Source organism: Aaosphaeria arxii (genome assembly GCF_010015735.1).
Source record: "Aaosphaeria arxii CBS 175.79 unplaced genomic scaffold BU24scaffold_13, whole genome shotgun sequence".
In the NCBI taxonomy this organism is placed as follows: domain Eukaryota; kingdom Fungi; phylum Ascomycota; class Dothideomycetes; order Pleosporales; genus Aaosphaeria; species Aaosphaeria arxii.
Genome location: NW_022983486.1, coordinates 143552 through 156849, shown reverse-complemented (window position 1 = coordinate 156849; position 13298 = coordinate 143552). Strand labels below are relative to the sequence as shown.

Below are 13298 nucleotides of genomic sequence, written 5' to 3'. Positions count from 1 at the left end.
GCTTCCGAAAGTGGGATGCCGCCGAAAAGTTTCAGTCAACACCAAATAAATCTATCGACGACAACATTCTCTCGCTTGCTGTGTATATGGTCATTCGTGCCTCAACTACGAGAATTTTCCAGCGCTTCCTATCTCCGCGAAACTTTTCTGTAGTTCCTTCTCGGTCCATCACAATCCCATATCGCAGAATGGCCGGCATCCCCTCCACCTATGATGGTCCGCAATTCCCCCGTCTTATCAGAACCTCATCGCAACCGCTGACAGTCTTCCAGCACCTGTTCACATCGCCGTGATTGGCGGAACTGGCATCCAATCTCTCGATGGATTCACTCTTGCCGCTACACTTACTCCCACAACACCTTGGGGTGCACCGTCTTCTCCCATCTCCATCCTCCACCACCCCTCTCCTACCACCGGCAAGCCCATCCCCATAGCATTCATATCCCGCCACGGTCTCAACCACGAGCTCGCTCCCCATGAGGTCAAGAACCAAGCCAACATCGCAGCCCTCCGCTCCCTCGGCGTTCGCACGATCATCGCCTTCTCCGCCGTCGGCTCCCTCCAGGAGGAGATCCGACCCCGCGACTTCGTCATTCCCGACCAGATCATCGACCGTACAAAGGGCATCCGCCCCTTCACTTTCTTTGAAGGCGGCATGGTCGGCCACGTAGGCTTCGGCGACCCATTCGACACTCGCTTGGCCAAGATTGTGCAGCAGTGCGGACATTCGCTCGAAGGCGAGGGCGTCAGGCTCCACGACAAGGGCTTGTTGATCTGCATGGAGGGACCACAATTCTCCACGCGCGCCGAGTCGAACCTGTACCGCTCGTGGGGAGGTTCCGTCATCAACATGTCTGCGCTTCCTGAGGCCAAGCTCGCTCGCGAGGCCGAGATTGCATACCAGATGATCTGCATGGCCACGGATTACGACTGCTGGAGGGGCGAGGCTGGCGAGGACGTCAACGTCGAGATGGTCATGGGACACATGAAGGCCAATGCTGAGAACGCGAAGAGGTTCGTCGGCGCCGTTCTGAACGAGTTGAGCAAGGAGGAGCACAGCGAGCAGGTGCTCGCTAAGCACATCGAGGGAGGCATGAGGTTTGCGGGTGGAATCACCAAGCCCGAGGGACGTGGAAAGGAGGTCTTGACCAAGCTTCAGTGGTTGTTCCCTGGTTACTTTGATTAGAAGGTTTCTTTTTTCAAGAAGTGTGTTTGGTCGTAGATTTAAAGTTCGATTTCTATAGATTTTTCATATCCATACTATGGCATGATTACATTCCTATCAACTAGGCTATGCTATCAGACCAATATCAATATCTTTTTCTTCACATATCTTATTCCACCCAATTAATCACACGTTTGATGCGGTAACAAGAGGTATTGGCCAGTCATACGAATAGCAAGCAGAAATGATCATTCTATGTAACGCCTCTCGTTATACACTACAAAAACAAATCCTGATGGGTATTTCATGAACACTTGGCTTGACAATAACTCCCTAAGACGCCATTCAGTGCTTCGAGTGAGTTGCTAGCCCTTTGAGACTTCTACGCTTCGAGGACGAGACGGATATTGGGAGTAATATCGCTGATGTCCTGATTTTGCAATTACACCTCGGAAATCTCAGTAGTACCATTGTCCTGCGATTCCTCACCAAGGGGGGCAGGAGGAGGGGGAGGAGCAGGAGGATGATCCATCAGAGCCCTAATCTGGCGCCCCAGTTCTTCAAGCCGAGGGATGTCCGCCTGTTCTACATTAGTATCTATCCATCTCCCCAAATGACCTCTGAGAACTTACCTTGAGGAAAGCCCTTAACTTATCCCTAGAACCAGCCGCCGTAAATGCTGGACCCTCCTCGCCGGGACCGATCACACAGCCCTCATACTGCATTACGACCTTATACTTGGCCTCGTGCAGCTTAATCATCAAGTTGTGCAAGATTGCATAGCAATTGTCGAAAAACTCAACCATACCATCGTAATCGCGTGTCGCGTCAATGGGCTCGGCCCGCCACGGCCAGACGCGGGGAGACTGATTTGGATGCCTTTTGAGCAAGTTGTCGGGACCCCACGAGAAGTCCGATTTCTTCTCAAGGAGGAAGGTGATCCGCGAGCCGTATTTGAGATCGAAAAGGTCGTTGAGGTAAAAGAGGAGTGTTTTCACACGGAGGGTCATGTTTTCTGATCTTAGGGAGGTGAGGGAGGTGGTGGAGGCGGAGGAATCTGAGGTGGTGCTGCTGCCGGTGTTGATGTTGTCGTCGAAGTTGCGCTCGGAGATTACGATCGAGATGTGGGTTATGTGTTTGAAGGGGTGGATTCCCAGGTTCCAGCGGTCTTTGTGCAGGAGTCGGTATATGCTGTCGTGATTGTAGGTGTTGATGTAGAAGTTTAGTGTGCTGTACCAGGTCTCGATGATTTCGTATTGGACGTGAGGACCGACGCATCGTTCTTTGTAATAGTGAGCACCGAAGTAGGAGCTTTCAACTTGTCCGTCACCAGTTGGCCAGTAGGGTGTGACACTCCAGTAATGTTCGAAGACCTTGTCCTTGGTGAAGTTGACGAAGACGTAAGGTGCGGCTACGAGATGGGTCCAGATCATGTCCCGAACCTCGCGGGGGAAACGGGTGTAGATACCATCACAAAGAGAGCGGCAGACTTGCTGTGCTGCATTCACGGCACCATCTCTTGGTCCTTTGGTGGTAGTGATGATTGTGTCCTTCACATCGATAGGATTGGCGGGTCGAACCTGATTGTCTCCATTATTGCTGTTCGAATCGGCATATTGGCCTCTTTTTTCTGGACTATCACTTAAAGTGATGTTGTGATCAAGCTTGGTCGTAAGACATCTAATCGGTATATCCAATGTCTCTCTGCGATTCGAGTAAGCGACATGAATGCAACAAGAGCCGGGATACACACTCGGCATGTTTCATTACTTCCGGTTGAATTATAGCGGTTTATCTCGAAAGTAAGGCTCTTAATGAATGTCTGATATTTACTTATATGACTGCTACAGTGAGTCATGGTCAAGGAACTGGTTGCCTATGTGTTCAGCCTGGTAAGTTGGGCGGCTGAAGGCTTGGCGGTCACGTGCACTGGGCTTTCACCTCCATGCTTAAGTCACGATATGAACGGGATTTGATATGTGTCCTCGATGAGACAGATGACTTCTTGCTTTTGGTATTGGCTGCATCAATTTCGTACTCCTAATAACAGTTCGTGTCCACGGCGAGAAGTTGTATGCACATTGTGTCACGGTTCCCCGCAGTGCGTGAGGGGCTGCGATGCCAAATCAATAATCCTGTACGGACTAAATAATTATGTACTCCAGTAGGCAGGCTAGGCTGTGTGTAGTTCCAGGTAGTCGAAGGGAGTGATTTGGCGAAGAGCAAAAAGTTGAATGGAGAACGTGCAGTAATTATACGAGCTAGAGTGTAGGTGAACTATGTCCGCCTTATTATCTTGTCTCTCATGGACGCCGTTGTTCCAAATATGTACGCACATACCTAGGCGCCGAAGGTGGTAAGACTTCAGGTGACTTCTTTCATCCAAACAATATAAATGTTCAAAGTCTGAATCTTCCTTCTATCTTTTAGTGTTCCGTGCCCAAGTTAATGTGGTTATAAGTACGTACTGTAGAAGGATTTGGTGTTGTGTTTCTGTGTGTGTGTTTACATACAACGCGTCGCGTCTGGGGCGCGTTGGCGGCCGTGTGATGTCATAGCGTTGTCACACGAAACGCTCCCCTTTCATCCTGTCAACGCAATACTCTCTCTTTACTTCATGAATTGCAGATATCAGATGCAAAAATCCTGGAATTGCCTGACTAGTACTCACTCATCAAGACTTACGACAGAGATTATTCTTCGCGACAAAAATGGCAGCTCCACAAAATCTTGGAGGAGCGCACAATACCATTCGAAAACTCCTCGCGGAAGCAGGAGCTTGTTGACCTGTTAGAAGAAGATGACCTGAAGAAACGAAAACAGCTTGTAGGTTCTTTCCCCTGTCCAGAAAGACTAGAGTGTAAACCAGCATTGATTATCAATGATGATGAGGAGGATCTAAATAGCTTTCCTTAGACAAAGGGCCACAAACACAGCCTGTGACCAAGTGTAGAAAGACATACCAACTGACAGTATGTAATAGGCAATTGATAAGAGCCTTGCCCCAGCAGACGTGAAAAGACGCACGAGCAAAGCGGTTCCGGCAAAGACTCGTCCAACCCCCTTGAGCAAACGGAAACAACAATCAGACAATGCAGCGGAAGAAGACTAGAACAAGAAAAAGAAGAAGAAACCAAATCTGCAGAAAATTGAAAATCATACCCCCAACAAGAAACCACGGCTGCGCACGCCAGACATTGAGTACAACTATGATCGATCTAAACTTCGCGATCAACGCGCCACACCGGGTCGCGTGAAGCGCCCACGATATGAGGATATGAACATCCCAGACGATGTTTTGGGCTACTTTGAACTCAACTTCACTATCCCAAAGGAAGAAAAGCCTAAAGGCCGAACGAATGCGCGCCAAGAGAATGAGTTGTTCAAACGTAATGCTCTCCTGAACCCGCTGACGACATTTCATGATCTCTACAGATGTCATGAAAAGGGCCGCCAAGGGTCGCCGACGTATGATGGTGCAGGCTACCAGTTGGACTGGGAGAAGGTCAATAGGTGGATGAAGCCACAAGCCTACAACAAGGATCGTATGGTGCGGAATATGGACAAAGCGCTTGATAAGAGCGAGAAGGAAGAGGCCCTCTTGTTCCGGGTCTTTTTTAAAGACAAGAAGAAATTGGGCCTCGATGATCCATACTACATCAAGGGCTTCGTCAAAGATCACATCTCAAAGGATCTTAGCATCCCGTTTCATCAAATTGGACCAGACGAGATCATGAAGTGGCGGGATGAAGGCTTTGAAAGAAAATCGTTCAAGGAGTGGTGGAAAGAGCCAAATGAAGAAGAATTGACACGTATCGAAAATATGGAAGAAGGCGGGAGTTTGCGAAAGGACCTATAGAGGCTAGCCTGATTTGTGGTCTACTTTGTATGGATTTTTACTGTGCATTATCGCACCGCGGGTCAATGTCAAGGGTGCATTTTGAACGTACATTTCTCTATGCCACTCCCTACCAGCTTTCACAGACCCCCCCAGTGCACCAGGGGGCTATTTGGATGACGAGAGAGTACACTTGGTGGTTTGCGATACAGCGTCCCTGGCTCAGTGAGAAGAAGAACTGCAATAGCTTGAGTCTCATGGGTTTGTTTAGATATGTCAGTCGACGTTGATCGGGATGCGCATGTATGGATGTTTTGCTTATCTACGGATGTTTCTTCTTGGGATATGAATTCAACAAGCTGGGCGCAGCGATGTATTTTAGTTATTGTATAATTAGAAAAGCATGAATTGGATTATTATTTTTCCCATGATGGCTTTCGTATGCCATTACCCCAGCACCCTTTGGTCGATCAAAGAGGGCCTGGCTCGTTTCAAACAGCTGTCTGCCGAGGCGGAGCTTGAGATGCCTCAGAACTGGCTGATACATCCAGCCCCCAGCAAATCAAGCCGAACCCGCTCGCTCAAGTTTGCAATGAACCTCAACATGTTGCGCCTCCCCCTTGGGCAACATGTCATCCGTCTCTGTCTGCCATAGATGCCATCTGTTCCTTTCAATGATCAGCTAAGAACTGCTGCGCCCCTCCACTGAGGCTGACCATCTCTAACTATATGAATTGTAACTACTCGTACGGCGGACGCTGACCAACACCGAAAGTCGCCCGCCTAGACGCCGTATTCTATTGTTACCAAGCAAATCACTTGTTAACAAACTGTATGCTCACAGTTATTTTGTAGGTACAACGCATTAGAACACTCTGCGCGGGGCAATCGCCTGTTATCGTCATCTCAGGCCCCCCTCGTTTCAAATGTAGCTTCAAGATCCTTCGTGGGACTGCTGCCCCGCGTTTCACACGCCTCTTGAGGTAGGTTCTCTACCCACCAGTGCAGCACATTCCGATTGTAGAAAAAGCTCACAAATGCCCACAGAAGTGATGGAAATTCATCAAACCATTCTCGATTTTCCTTGACCACATGCCAGCAACCATGATGACAATGAATTGGCTCGTCTCGCTTCCCCTGCTCACTTGCGCAGCAGCGTCTTTCGGCCTTGATACGGCCGTCGATGAACAATTCCTATTCAAGCCTCTGGCCTGTCCTTCGGGGTCTATATCAATCGATGGCGAATGCCAACTTCAATCGACAATAGAAACCGAACTCGTGCAAGTCAACTTTACGCGGACTCTGGAAGAAGCATCGATCCTTGCAAAAGAAACCGAAGATTTCAAGTGGACCCACTGGCCGGAGTGTTTCGAAAATGTCAACACGACAAGCCCTTACTGTGTGTTCTCTTCTCAAGAATTCGCATCAGGGCGAGGGATATTCCTCATCACCAACTCAAAAAATGCGGAAAGGATACTCAAAAAACCTGCAATGGCAGCGCCTGAAACATTGTCACGGGCAAACCTCAAGCGCGACCTACCCTTTGAACTCCGCGAGGTACCTGGAAAGGGGCGAGGTCTCTTCGCAACCAGAGTGATCCAGATGGGGGAACAAATTTTCGCCAACACCGCCATCGTCTTGGTTGATTCCGACTCTGGTGTCCTCGCCGATGAGGAACGCAAGGCATTGATCGCTAGGGGCGTGGATAGTCTTCCTGAAGCGGCGAACAAGGACTTCTGGGCCCTCCTTGACCACTTCGATGAGGACAAGGGCCCGGAAGGTCGCATCAACACCAACGCTTTCGATGTCACTATCAACGGCGATTCATACTATGCCGTTATTCCCGAGGTCTCCATGATCAACCATGACTGCCGACCCAACACCGCCTATTTCTGGGACCAGGAAACACTGACACACTACGTCCATGCCACCCGCACGATCTTCCCAGGAGAAGAGCTCTCAGACACCTACATCGACGTCGAGAAGCCCCGCAAGGAACGTATGGGCCGCCTGAAGAGGTCATGGGGTTTCGACTGCGCCTGCTCGACTTGCAGCGCGGAGCGTGCCTTCGCCGCAGAAAGTGATGCGCGCATCAGCGACATCAAGGAAATGGTTGCGAAACTCGAGGACTGGTCATTGGAATCCGAGGCCACGCCAGATATGGCGGAGGGACTGATCTCGCTGTACATCCAGGAGCGAATTCATGTCAACATGGCAACTCCTTACAGACTCGCCGCGACGGTGTATGCGAGTTATGGGAACAGGGAGTTGGCGATGAAGTATGCACGCTTGGCGGTTCAGCATATAATGTTGGAGAAGGGGTGGCGTCATCCTGATCTGGAGGAAATGATGAAGATGTTGAAGGAGCCTGAGAGGACCTGGTCCTGGGGCAAGCGACTTGGCCTGAAGAAATCTGGCTGTGGATGCGGACATCAGCATTGAGGGGTTTATCTCATGTCAATATAGAGGAGTACTTAGTTCATGGCATTGGAGGGCGCTCATGAGGGTCTGGGGCTTCATTCGTTGGCGTTTCAGGTAGCTCGTGTCACTTAAACAAAACGTTCAGGATCCATATAAATTTGAAAGCAACATCTACATTCCAATTGAGACGATCCTACGGCCTACACTCCCAAATCTGGCCCTCTCCACCACCTCAAGGATCAAACGGCCGCCCACCCATCCGCCTCCACATCTTCTCCCTTGCCCAGTTCCTCCTCAGCATACCATTCCTCGCTCCGTTGGCCCCTCTCTCATCCAGGACAGCACTCTTCCCTCTCCCAACATCCTTCGTCCTTGTCCTCTCCGCTGACCCATCACAGAACATGATAAATCCGTCCAACTCCAACGACTTTATAATGGTATTGATCTTCAGATATGGATTCGTCAATGACGCACCAGGCTCATCAAGATTACATAACTTCCTCCTCAACTTCTCATTCGTAAGTCCAGGGAAATTGACATTGTTCGTCTTGAAGCGATCTGGCTGCAATGCGACACCCTCATCCGACCATTGGCCCGAATACGTGTAGTTAACATATTCAACCTCGAAGACCGGCTTGCCTTCGAGCCCCGGACGAGGTGCGGTGGTGAAGTTGGCGTACGCGGTACAGTTGAGGTATTGCACGCATTCCTCCGAGATGGCGAAGTCGACGTCGGGGAAGATGTCACCAAGGATCTCGACGCAGTTCTTGATGCCGACGGACATGCCTTTTGAGCGCGCGTACTCAGATACCTTATGTAGGTAGGCTACGGTGTCACCGGGGACGATTTCGGGACTGAAGCCGTGGTCGTTGGAGTAGACATCTGGTTTGGGGGTTTTGTGAGTAAAGGGAGAGTGTAGACGGGGGGTTCGTTTGCTCGTTACTCACCTACGTTGTCCGGCTCGACCGCGTTGCAGCCTTTTGAGGCGGCAAGATCGATTCGCTTCTTGATCACGTTGAAGACGTTTGGTCGGCGGATATCGAGATAGCGCTCGCCTGGCCAGTCTGGGAGCTCCTTACCCAAGTCTTGTCTTGCGAACTGGCTATAGTCGTCTCGCCAGTTCTCTGCCGTGGCAGCTGAGAAGTAACAAATGACCTTCTGTCCCAGTTCATTCATCTTCTTGATCGTCTCTGCGGGTGTATAGAACATGTCGACTTCGTAGATTCCCGCGAGCGGTCGGATGAAGTCATCGTCAACGTCTGGGATGCCGGTGAGGATGAATTGGATGTTCGATTTCATAGGCGGCTTCCAGTACGATGCTTGCCGCGCATCCACGGACACTCGCTCGGCAGTTATGGGCTCAGAGAGGGGGAGGTCGCCCGTGGGAATGGCATTTGAGAATGCTAGTGCCCCGAGGACAGATGCAAAGCGCAGGAATCTCGCCATGTTGCTCTGCAATCGCACTTTAATTTACGAATCTCTAGATCGTTCCTAGTTGGAGCAGCAAGAACGGAGAGTCGACCACAAGGGGTCGCCATGTTTTAAGATCACTGAAGGCTGTTAGAATGGTTGCCTACCCGGTAGTTTTCTATACGATCTGTGCGATGCTTTGGACAATTGAAGGGCGATCGGCGGCTAGAATGCCACCTTCGGCATCGTTGATGCTTTGCGATAGATAGTTTCGCATGCTGAAATATAGAGTGCGATTCCAGCATACGAGGAATTGGGTGCACGAAAATATAGCAAGTCTGTATGAATATTAAGTGCGTTGACCTGGAAGGATAAAGGGAATTCTCCCGGGACAATATAAATTAGAAACTCAGCGGAAGGCATGCCATTTAGCGAATTTTGCCTGCGTCGATCGACGTAGGTTGAATATTGACCCAATGAACATCTTTTCTTCATGAAGTTGGATGCTACTTAATAGAAGGTGGATACGAATACTACATCAGTTGTTGAGTAGGATGGTATGGTCGTCTCTTGAGTGATTAAATTAGCAACAGACGGCAGAGGAATCGCCGCCTGGAGACGGCGATTTCGAGCAGTGGACTGATAGAATGCGCTTGATTACTGAATCCACAAGAATCAGTCCTGGAAGTCCGATAAGCTATTGCAGTTGCAGTAAAAAATGCTGCAAGACCAAAGGTGCATTCTCTGAATTTGATCAGAAGTGAAGGGCCAAGATTTGTTGATAATGAATCAATGAGAAGACGAAACAACCAGGCTCAGGTCACATAAGCCTCGTGAATAAGTGGCTGACAAGCATTGAAGTGGGCGAGATGGTGACACAGGGGATTATAGAAAATGATTGGTGAGTAGCGAAGAGAGTGCAACTGAGTAATTACATTGTCTCAGACGTAGACCGAAAGACGGAAACCCGGCTCAGGGAGGATATGATAACAGATGAGTGCAGGAAATGATTGGCACGACGGTATCTATACATGAGTACAACGCATCATCCTAAGGGCCAAATGGGTTATAGGTACCTGTGAGATTATGTTAACATCAGCGCATTCACAAGTAGCCGCCGGGTACAGTTGAGTTTGTCGGCGACATAGCTCCACTGACAATTTCAAGTAACTATCCGGGTTTCGACATCACATTGTCAACAAGATATCCGAAGACAATAGATTATCGTGATCTAATGGAAAACAGTGATGAACTTACAGATTCTCATAAAAATCATCTTTGGACAAGATAATGTTCTGCAAATCATAAGCTCCCTGTCACAATATTATTCAACCATGCACTGCCCTAAAGATCTGAAATTTTAAAGTTTGATAGAAAATTGATCTTCTCGGGTTCTCGTGTGTACAGTCCAATCCTGGTATTTAGTATATCCTCATATTGGAGAAAGGGCCTTCGCGCGATGGCCCGTAAGCGGTTGGTGGCTTTGGGCTTTCTCCACGTCGCAAATAACTACCCAGTCAACAATGACTTGTGCTTACTATAGGTTCGCTCGTTCCCATCACGTGACAGCTCGTTCATTGCACAGTGCAAACGCACTGATCGCAGACCTGAACGCGCGTGTTGGTGAGGCGCCCAGCACCTTACCTACGGATCCAGGCGCAGTCGGCTAGGGATCGTCGAATTTCGCGAAGGGAGGGAGGGTCCGTGTCAGCATGAACGAAGAGAGAGGAACGAAGAGTAGGATTGAGCTAGATACCTACACAGTAGGGACCTAACTAAAATTGATGTGATTTGAAGAATAATGGAGTTGATACAGAATCAGTCCCAGAATAATTGTACGACGAGATTCTCAATCAATATTGACATCCTATTCAACCGTCCAAGACGACTTGTATGACGGAATCATACATTCTTTTTGGACCTAGTGATTCCTCCGCCAAATATCCTCTGACGAGGAGAGTCGCATCGTGCGTCCTAATATGGTAAGCCATTAGAAGTTTGTTGAGTTGGCGTAGAACTAAATGTACGACTACGAGTACTCACTGTAGGGCTGTGAATGGTGGAGGGGGTGTGCAAGGAGACAAAGGCAAAAATTCCTCCGACTCCGACATTTGCAAACGCCGAATTCACCGCTTCGCACGATTAAGGTACAGTTGACATCCCACATTGTTTTCAGCTATAACCGAAAAGGTCCAAGCCCATCAGATTCCGGTGTGACGATTGGGTCGAATGGGGAATTGAGTGCGATGCTTCCATGGCCTCCACGTCACCCCCATGCCATAGGATCGAATGCCATGGCCGTAGTGCTGGCTTAACCATCTCACACCCATGGCACTTATGCAACTGGTAGCGACCAACGAGACACTTCGCCATGCTCTTGGGCTGGGGCGTATCCCATCACTGCGCTTCGAATCCTTTCAGCGCGGTACGGCGTAACGCACGTATGAGTCGAGCCGATAATACAATACTGGCGCAGATTGAACAAGCCTTTCCAATCTTTCCAACGTGCTTCGCCCCTCGTGGATGACGCATGGACTTGCATGTCCCGACTAAGGAAATGCGCCCCAATCGCATTCACTCCTTCAAGCCACATCTATCCACCTCCCGTTGCACTATGCCTCTCGTAGCGGGTGTTGCGAGCTTGGCCTCTATTCTTTGGTAGGGCTCATCTACGCCTGATATTCGCGTCTTCTTCTCTTTTCGGACGCAAGATTACTCCGACATGCTCCCCGTTGCACGTTCCTACTCGCTTGTGTTCGTTCATTCCATGATGTGAGACAAGAATAGATGGTAGGGGCAGCGCCATGAACAGTCGACTACCACATAGAGTACGTAGCTGATTGTGGGGCTTATGTCTTTCAAGTCTACTCATCCTTTGATAGTTTGAAGATATAAGGCTCCCAGGTGTCCCCTATAAGTCATTTTGCATCTCATCAAGCCTCAAGCATTCTACAGAAGATTCTCTACCCTTCTCCTCTTTCCTTGTTTCATTCTCTATAAAGCCCCGGATTTCCTCGATACCCCAATCGGCTTCGGACCACGTCCTCATATAATCTCAACCTAAATCCAACGTCAATACTCCACAATGACTGTCGCACCTCCCGCTCCCGACTTTTGCACTGAGGTCACTCCCGAGTGCCCAGTCGAGGGTACTCTTTACGGATATGCCCCCAACATCGGTGCCAATGCCTTCTTCGCCGCCTTCTTCGGTATCTGCCTCGTTATCCAGCTCGTTCTCGGTGTCCGCTCTAAGACATGGACTTACATGATCGCCATGGGATTCTGCTGCCTCGGTGAGCTAATCGGTTACATTGGTCGGATCATGCTCTGGAAGAACCCCTTCGACGACATAGGCTTTCAGATCCAGATCTGCTGTCTCATCATCGCACCCGCCTTCGTTTCCGGCGCCATCTACCTCACCCTCAAGCACATCGTTCTCTCCTTTGGCGCGGAATGGTCTCGCCTCCGACCTGCCTGGTACACCTACATCTTCATCGCCGGTGATCTCCTTTCCCTCATTCTCCAAGGTGCTGGTGGAGGTCTCGCTGCCACTGCCGACCCCGGATCCAGCCTCCAGGATGTCGGTACCAACCTCATGATTGCCGGTGTCATCTGGCAAGTCGTCTGCCTCGCCATCTTCGGATACTTCCTCGCCGAGTACGGCATCCGCACCAACCGTCGTCGCTCCCAGCTTGATCCTGAGGCCTGGGCCCTCTTCAAGGACACCAAGTTCCGTGCCTTCATGATCGCTCTTGTCACCGCCTACGTCGCTGTCTTCGTCCGATGCGTCTACCGTATTCCCGAACTCACTGGTGGCTGGCGATCGGAGCTCATGCGCAATGAGCCCGAGTTCATCGTCCTCGAGGGTGTCATGATCGTCATTGCTGTCGGGGCTCTCACAATCTTTCACCCTGGCTTCTGCTTCCCAGTTCTCGGAAACACCTTCGCAAAGAGCAATAATGCTAAGAGCGCATCGGCTTCAAAGTACTTGGAGGACACATCCAGCGGCGACGTTGAGCTCGCCAACCGCCGTTAAGGATTTATACTTAAAACACATACAGTCTCGCTCCTCTCATTACTCGAGGGTCGAGCAGAACGACCGATCATCTCCTTGTCTATATTGTCTTTTTAGCGGTGGTGCTATTGGAATCTAGCACCGCATGGTTAGCATCCTGGTTGGATTTGGTATTTTGGGAATTTTAGAATCATACTTTGAAGTAGAATGGATGGGTTATTCCCCTCGAAGTCGTGTCGACATATGCAAATAGCAATCAATTCTTTTGTCATGAAATACTACGTTCTTAGAAAGTGACTTGATCGGGATTGGCTACAGTATGCTCATCTGACACCCATGCAGTAACGGACGATGATCCCTATCATTGGCGACATGCTTTACACGGCAAGCGATACCATGAGAAGAAACATAAGAAACTGCCACTGTCTTGGAATGAAGACCGTGGCCTT

At 49.7% G+C, this 13298-nt stretch overlaps 7 protein-coding genes across 7 annotated transcripts; 4 read left to right on the top strand and 3 right to left on the bottom strand.

Annotated features, from left to right (window-relative positions):
- Window positions 1-51: 51 nt before the first annotated feature.
- Window positions 52-1328, top strand: BU24DRAFT_428319 (Methylthioadenosine phosphorylase; the record flags this gene model as incomplete). The annotated part of the gene is made up of 2 exons (XM_033529448.1): window positions 52-216; window positions 273-1328. Coding segments are annotated over exons 1-2 (938 nt in total), but the record flags the coding sequence as incomplete, so codon positions are not given.
- On the bottom strand, window positions 1262-3039 carry BU24DRAFT_74626 (uncharacterized protein). The gene is made up of 2 exons (XM_033534591.1): window positions 1798-3039; window positions 1262-1745 (listed from the first exon to the last, which is right to left on the bottom strand). Exons 1-2 carry the CDS (start codon window positions 2923-2925, stop codon window positions 1608-1610), a joined length of 1266 nt encoding a protein of 421 aa, XP_033377743.1. The 5' UTR covers window positions 2926-3039; the 3' UTR covers window positions 1262-1607.
- BU24DRAFT_497048 (uncharacterized protein) lies at window positions 3022-5024 on the top strand (the record flags this gene model as incomplete). The annotated part of the gene is made up of 3 exons (XM_033534238.1): window positions 3022-3057; window positions 3845-3991; window positions 4311-5024. 3 exons carry the CDS (start codon window positions 3022-3024, stop codon window positions 5022-5024), a joined length of 897 nt encoding a protein of 298 aa, XP_033377742.1.
- Window positions 5025-5856: 832 nt separating this feature from the next.
- On the top strand, window positions 5857-7570 carry BU24DRAFT_74607 (SET domain-containing protein). Its single transcript, XM_033534590.1, has 2 exons — window positions 5857-5986; window positions 6051-7570. Exon 2 carries the CDS (start codon window positions 6096-6098, stop codon window positions 7443-7445), a length of 1350 nt encoding a protein of 449 aa, XP_033377741.1. The 5' UTR covers window positions 5857-5986; window positions 6051-6095; the 3' UTR covers window positions 7446-7570.
- Window positions 7571-7656: 86 nt separating this feature from the next.
- BU24DRAFT_401127 (glycoside hydrolase family 114 protein) lies at window positions 7657-8970 on the bottom strand (the record flags this gene model as incomplete). Its single annotated transcript, XM_033525484.1, has 3 exons — window positions 8372-8970; window positions 8038-8306; window positions 7657-7932 (listed from the first exon to the last, which is right to left on the bottom strand). The coding sequence occupies exons 1-3, from the start codon at window positions 8868-8870 to the stop codon at window positions 7657-7659; spliced, it is 1044 nt and encodes a 347-aa protein (XP_033377740.1). The 5' UTR covers window positions 8871-8970.
- A 1795-nt stretch (window positions 8971-10765) lies between these two features.
- On the bottom strand, window positions 10766-11282 carry BU24DRAFT_428315 (uncharacterized protein). Its single transcript, XM_033529447.1, has 2 exons — window positions 10878-11282; window positions 10766-10808 (listed from the first exon to the last, which is right to left on the bottom strand). The coding sequence occupies exon 1, from the start codon at window positions 11205-11207 to the stop codon at window positions 11007-11009; it is 201 nt and encodes a 66-aa protein (XP_033377739.1). The 5' UTR covers window positions 11208-11282; the 3' UTR covers window positions 10766-10808; window positions 10878-11006.
- Window positions 11283-11440: 158 nt separating this feature from the next.
- BU24DRAFT_428314 (sphingoid long-chain base transporter RSB1) lies at window positions 11441-13106 on the top strand. The gene has a single exon (XM_033529446.1). The coding sequence runs from the start codon at window positions 11920-11922 to the stop codon at window positions 12868-12870; it is 951 nt and encodes a 316-aa protein (XP_033377738.1). The 5' UTR covers window positions 11441-11919; the 3' UTR covers window positions 12871-13106.
- Window positions 13107-13298: the final 192 nt, after the last annotated feature.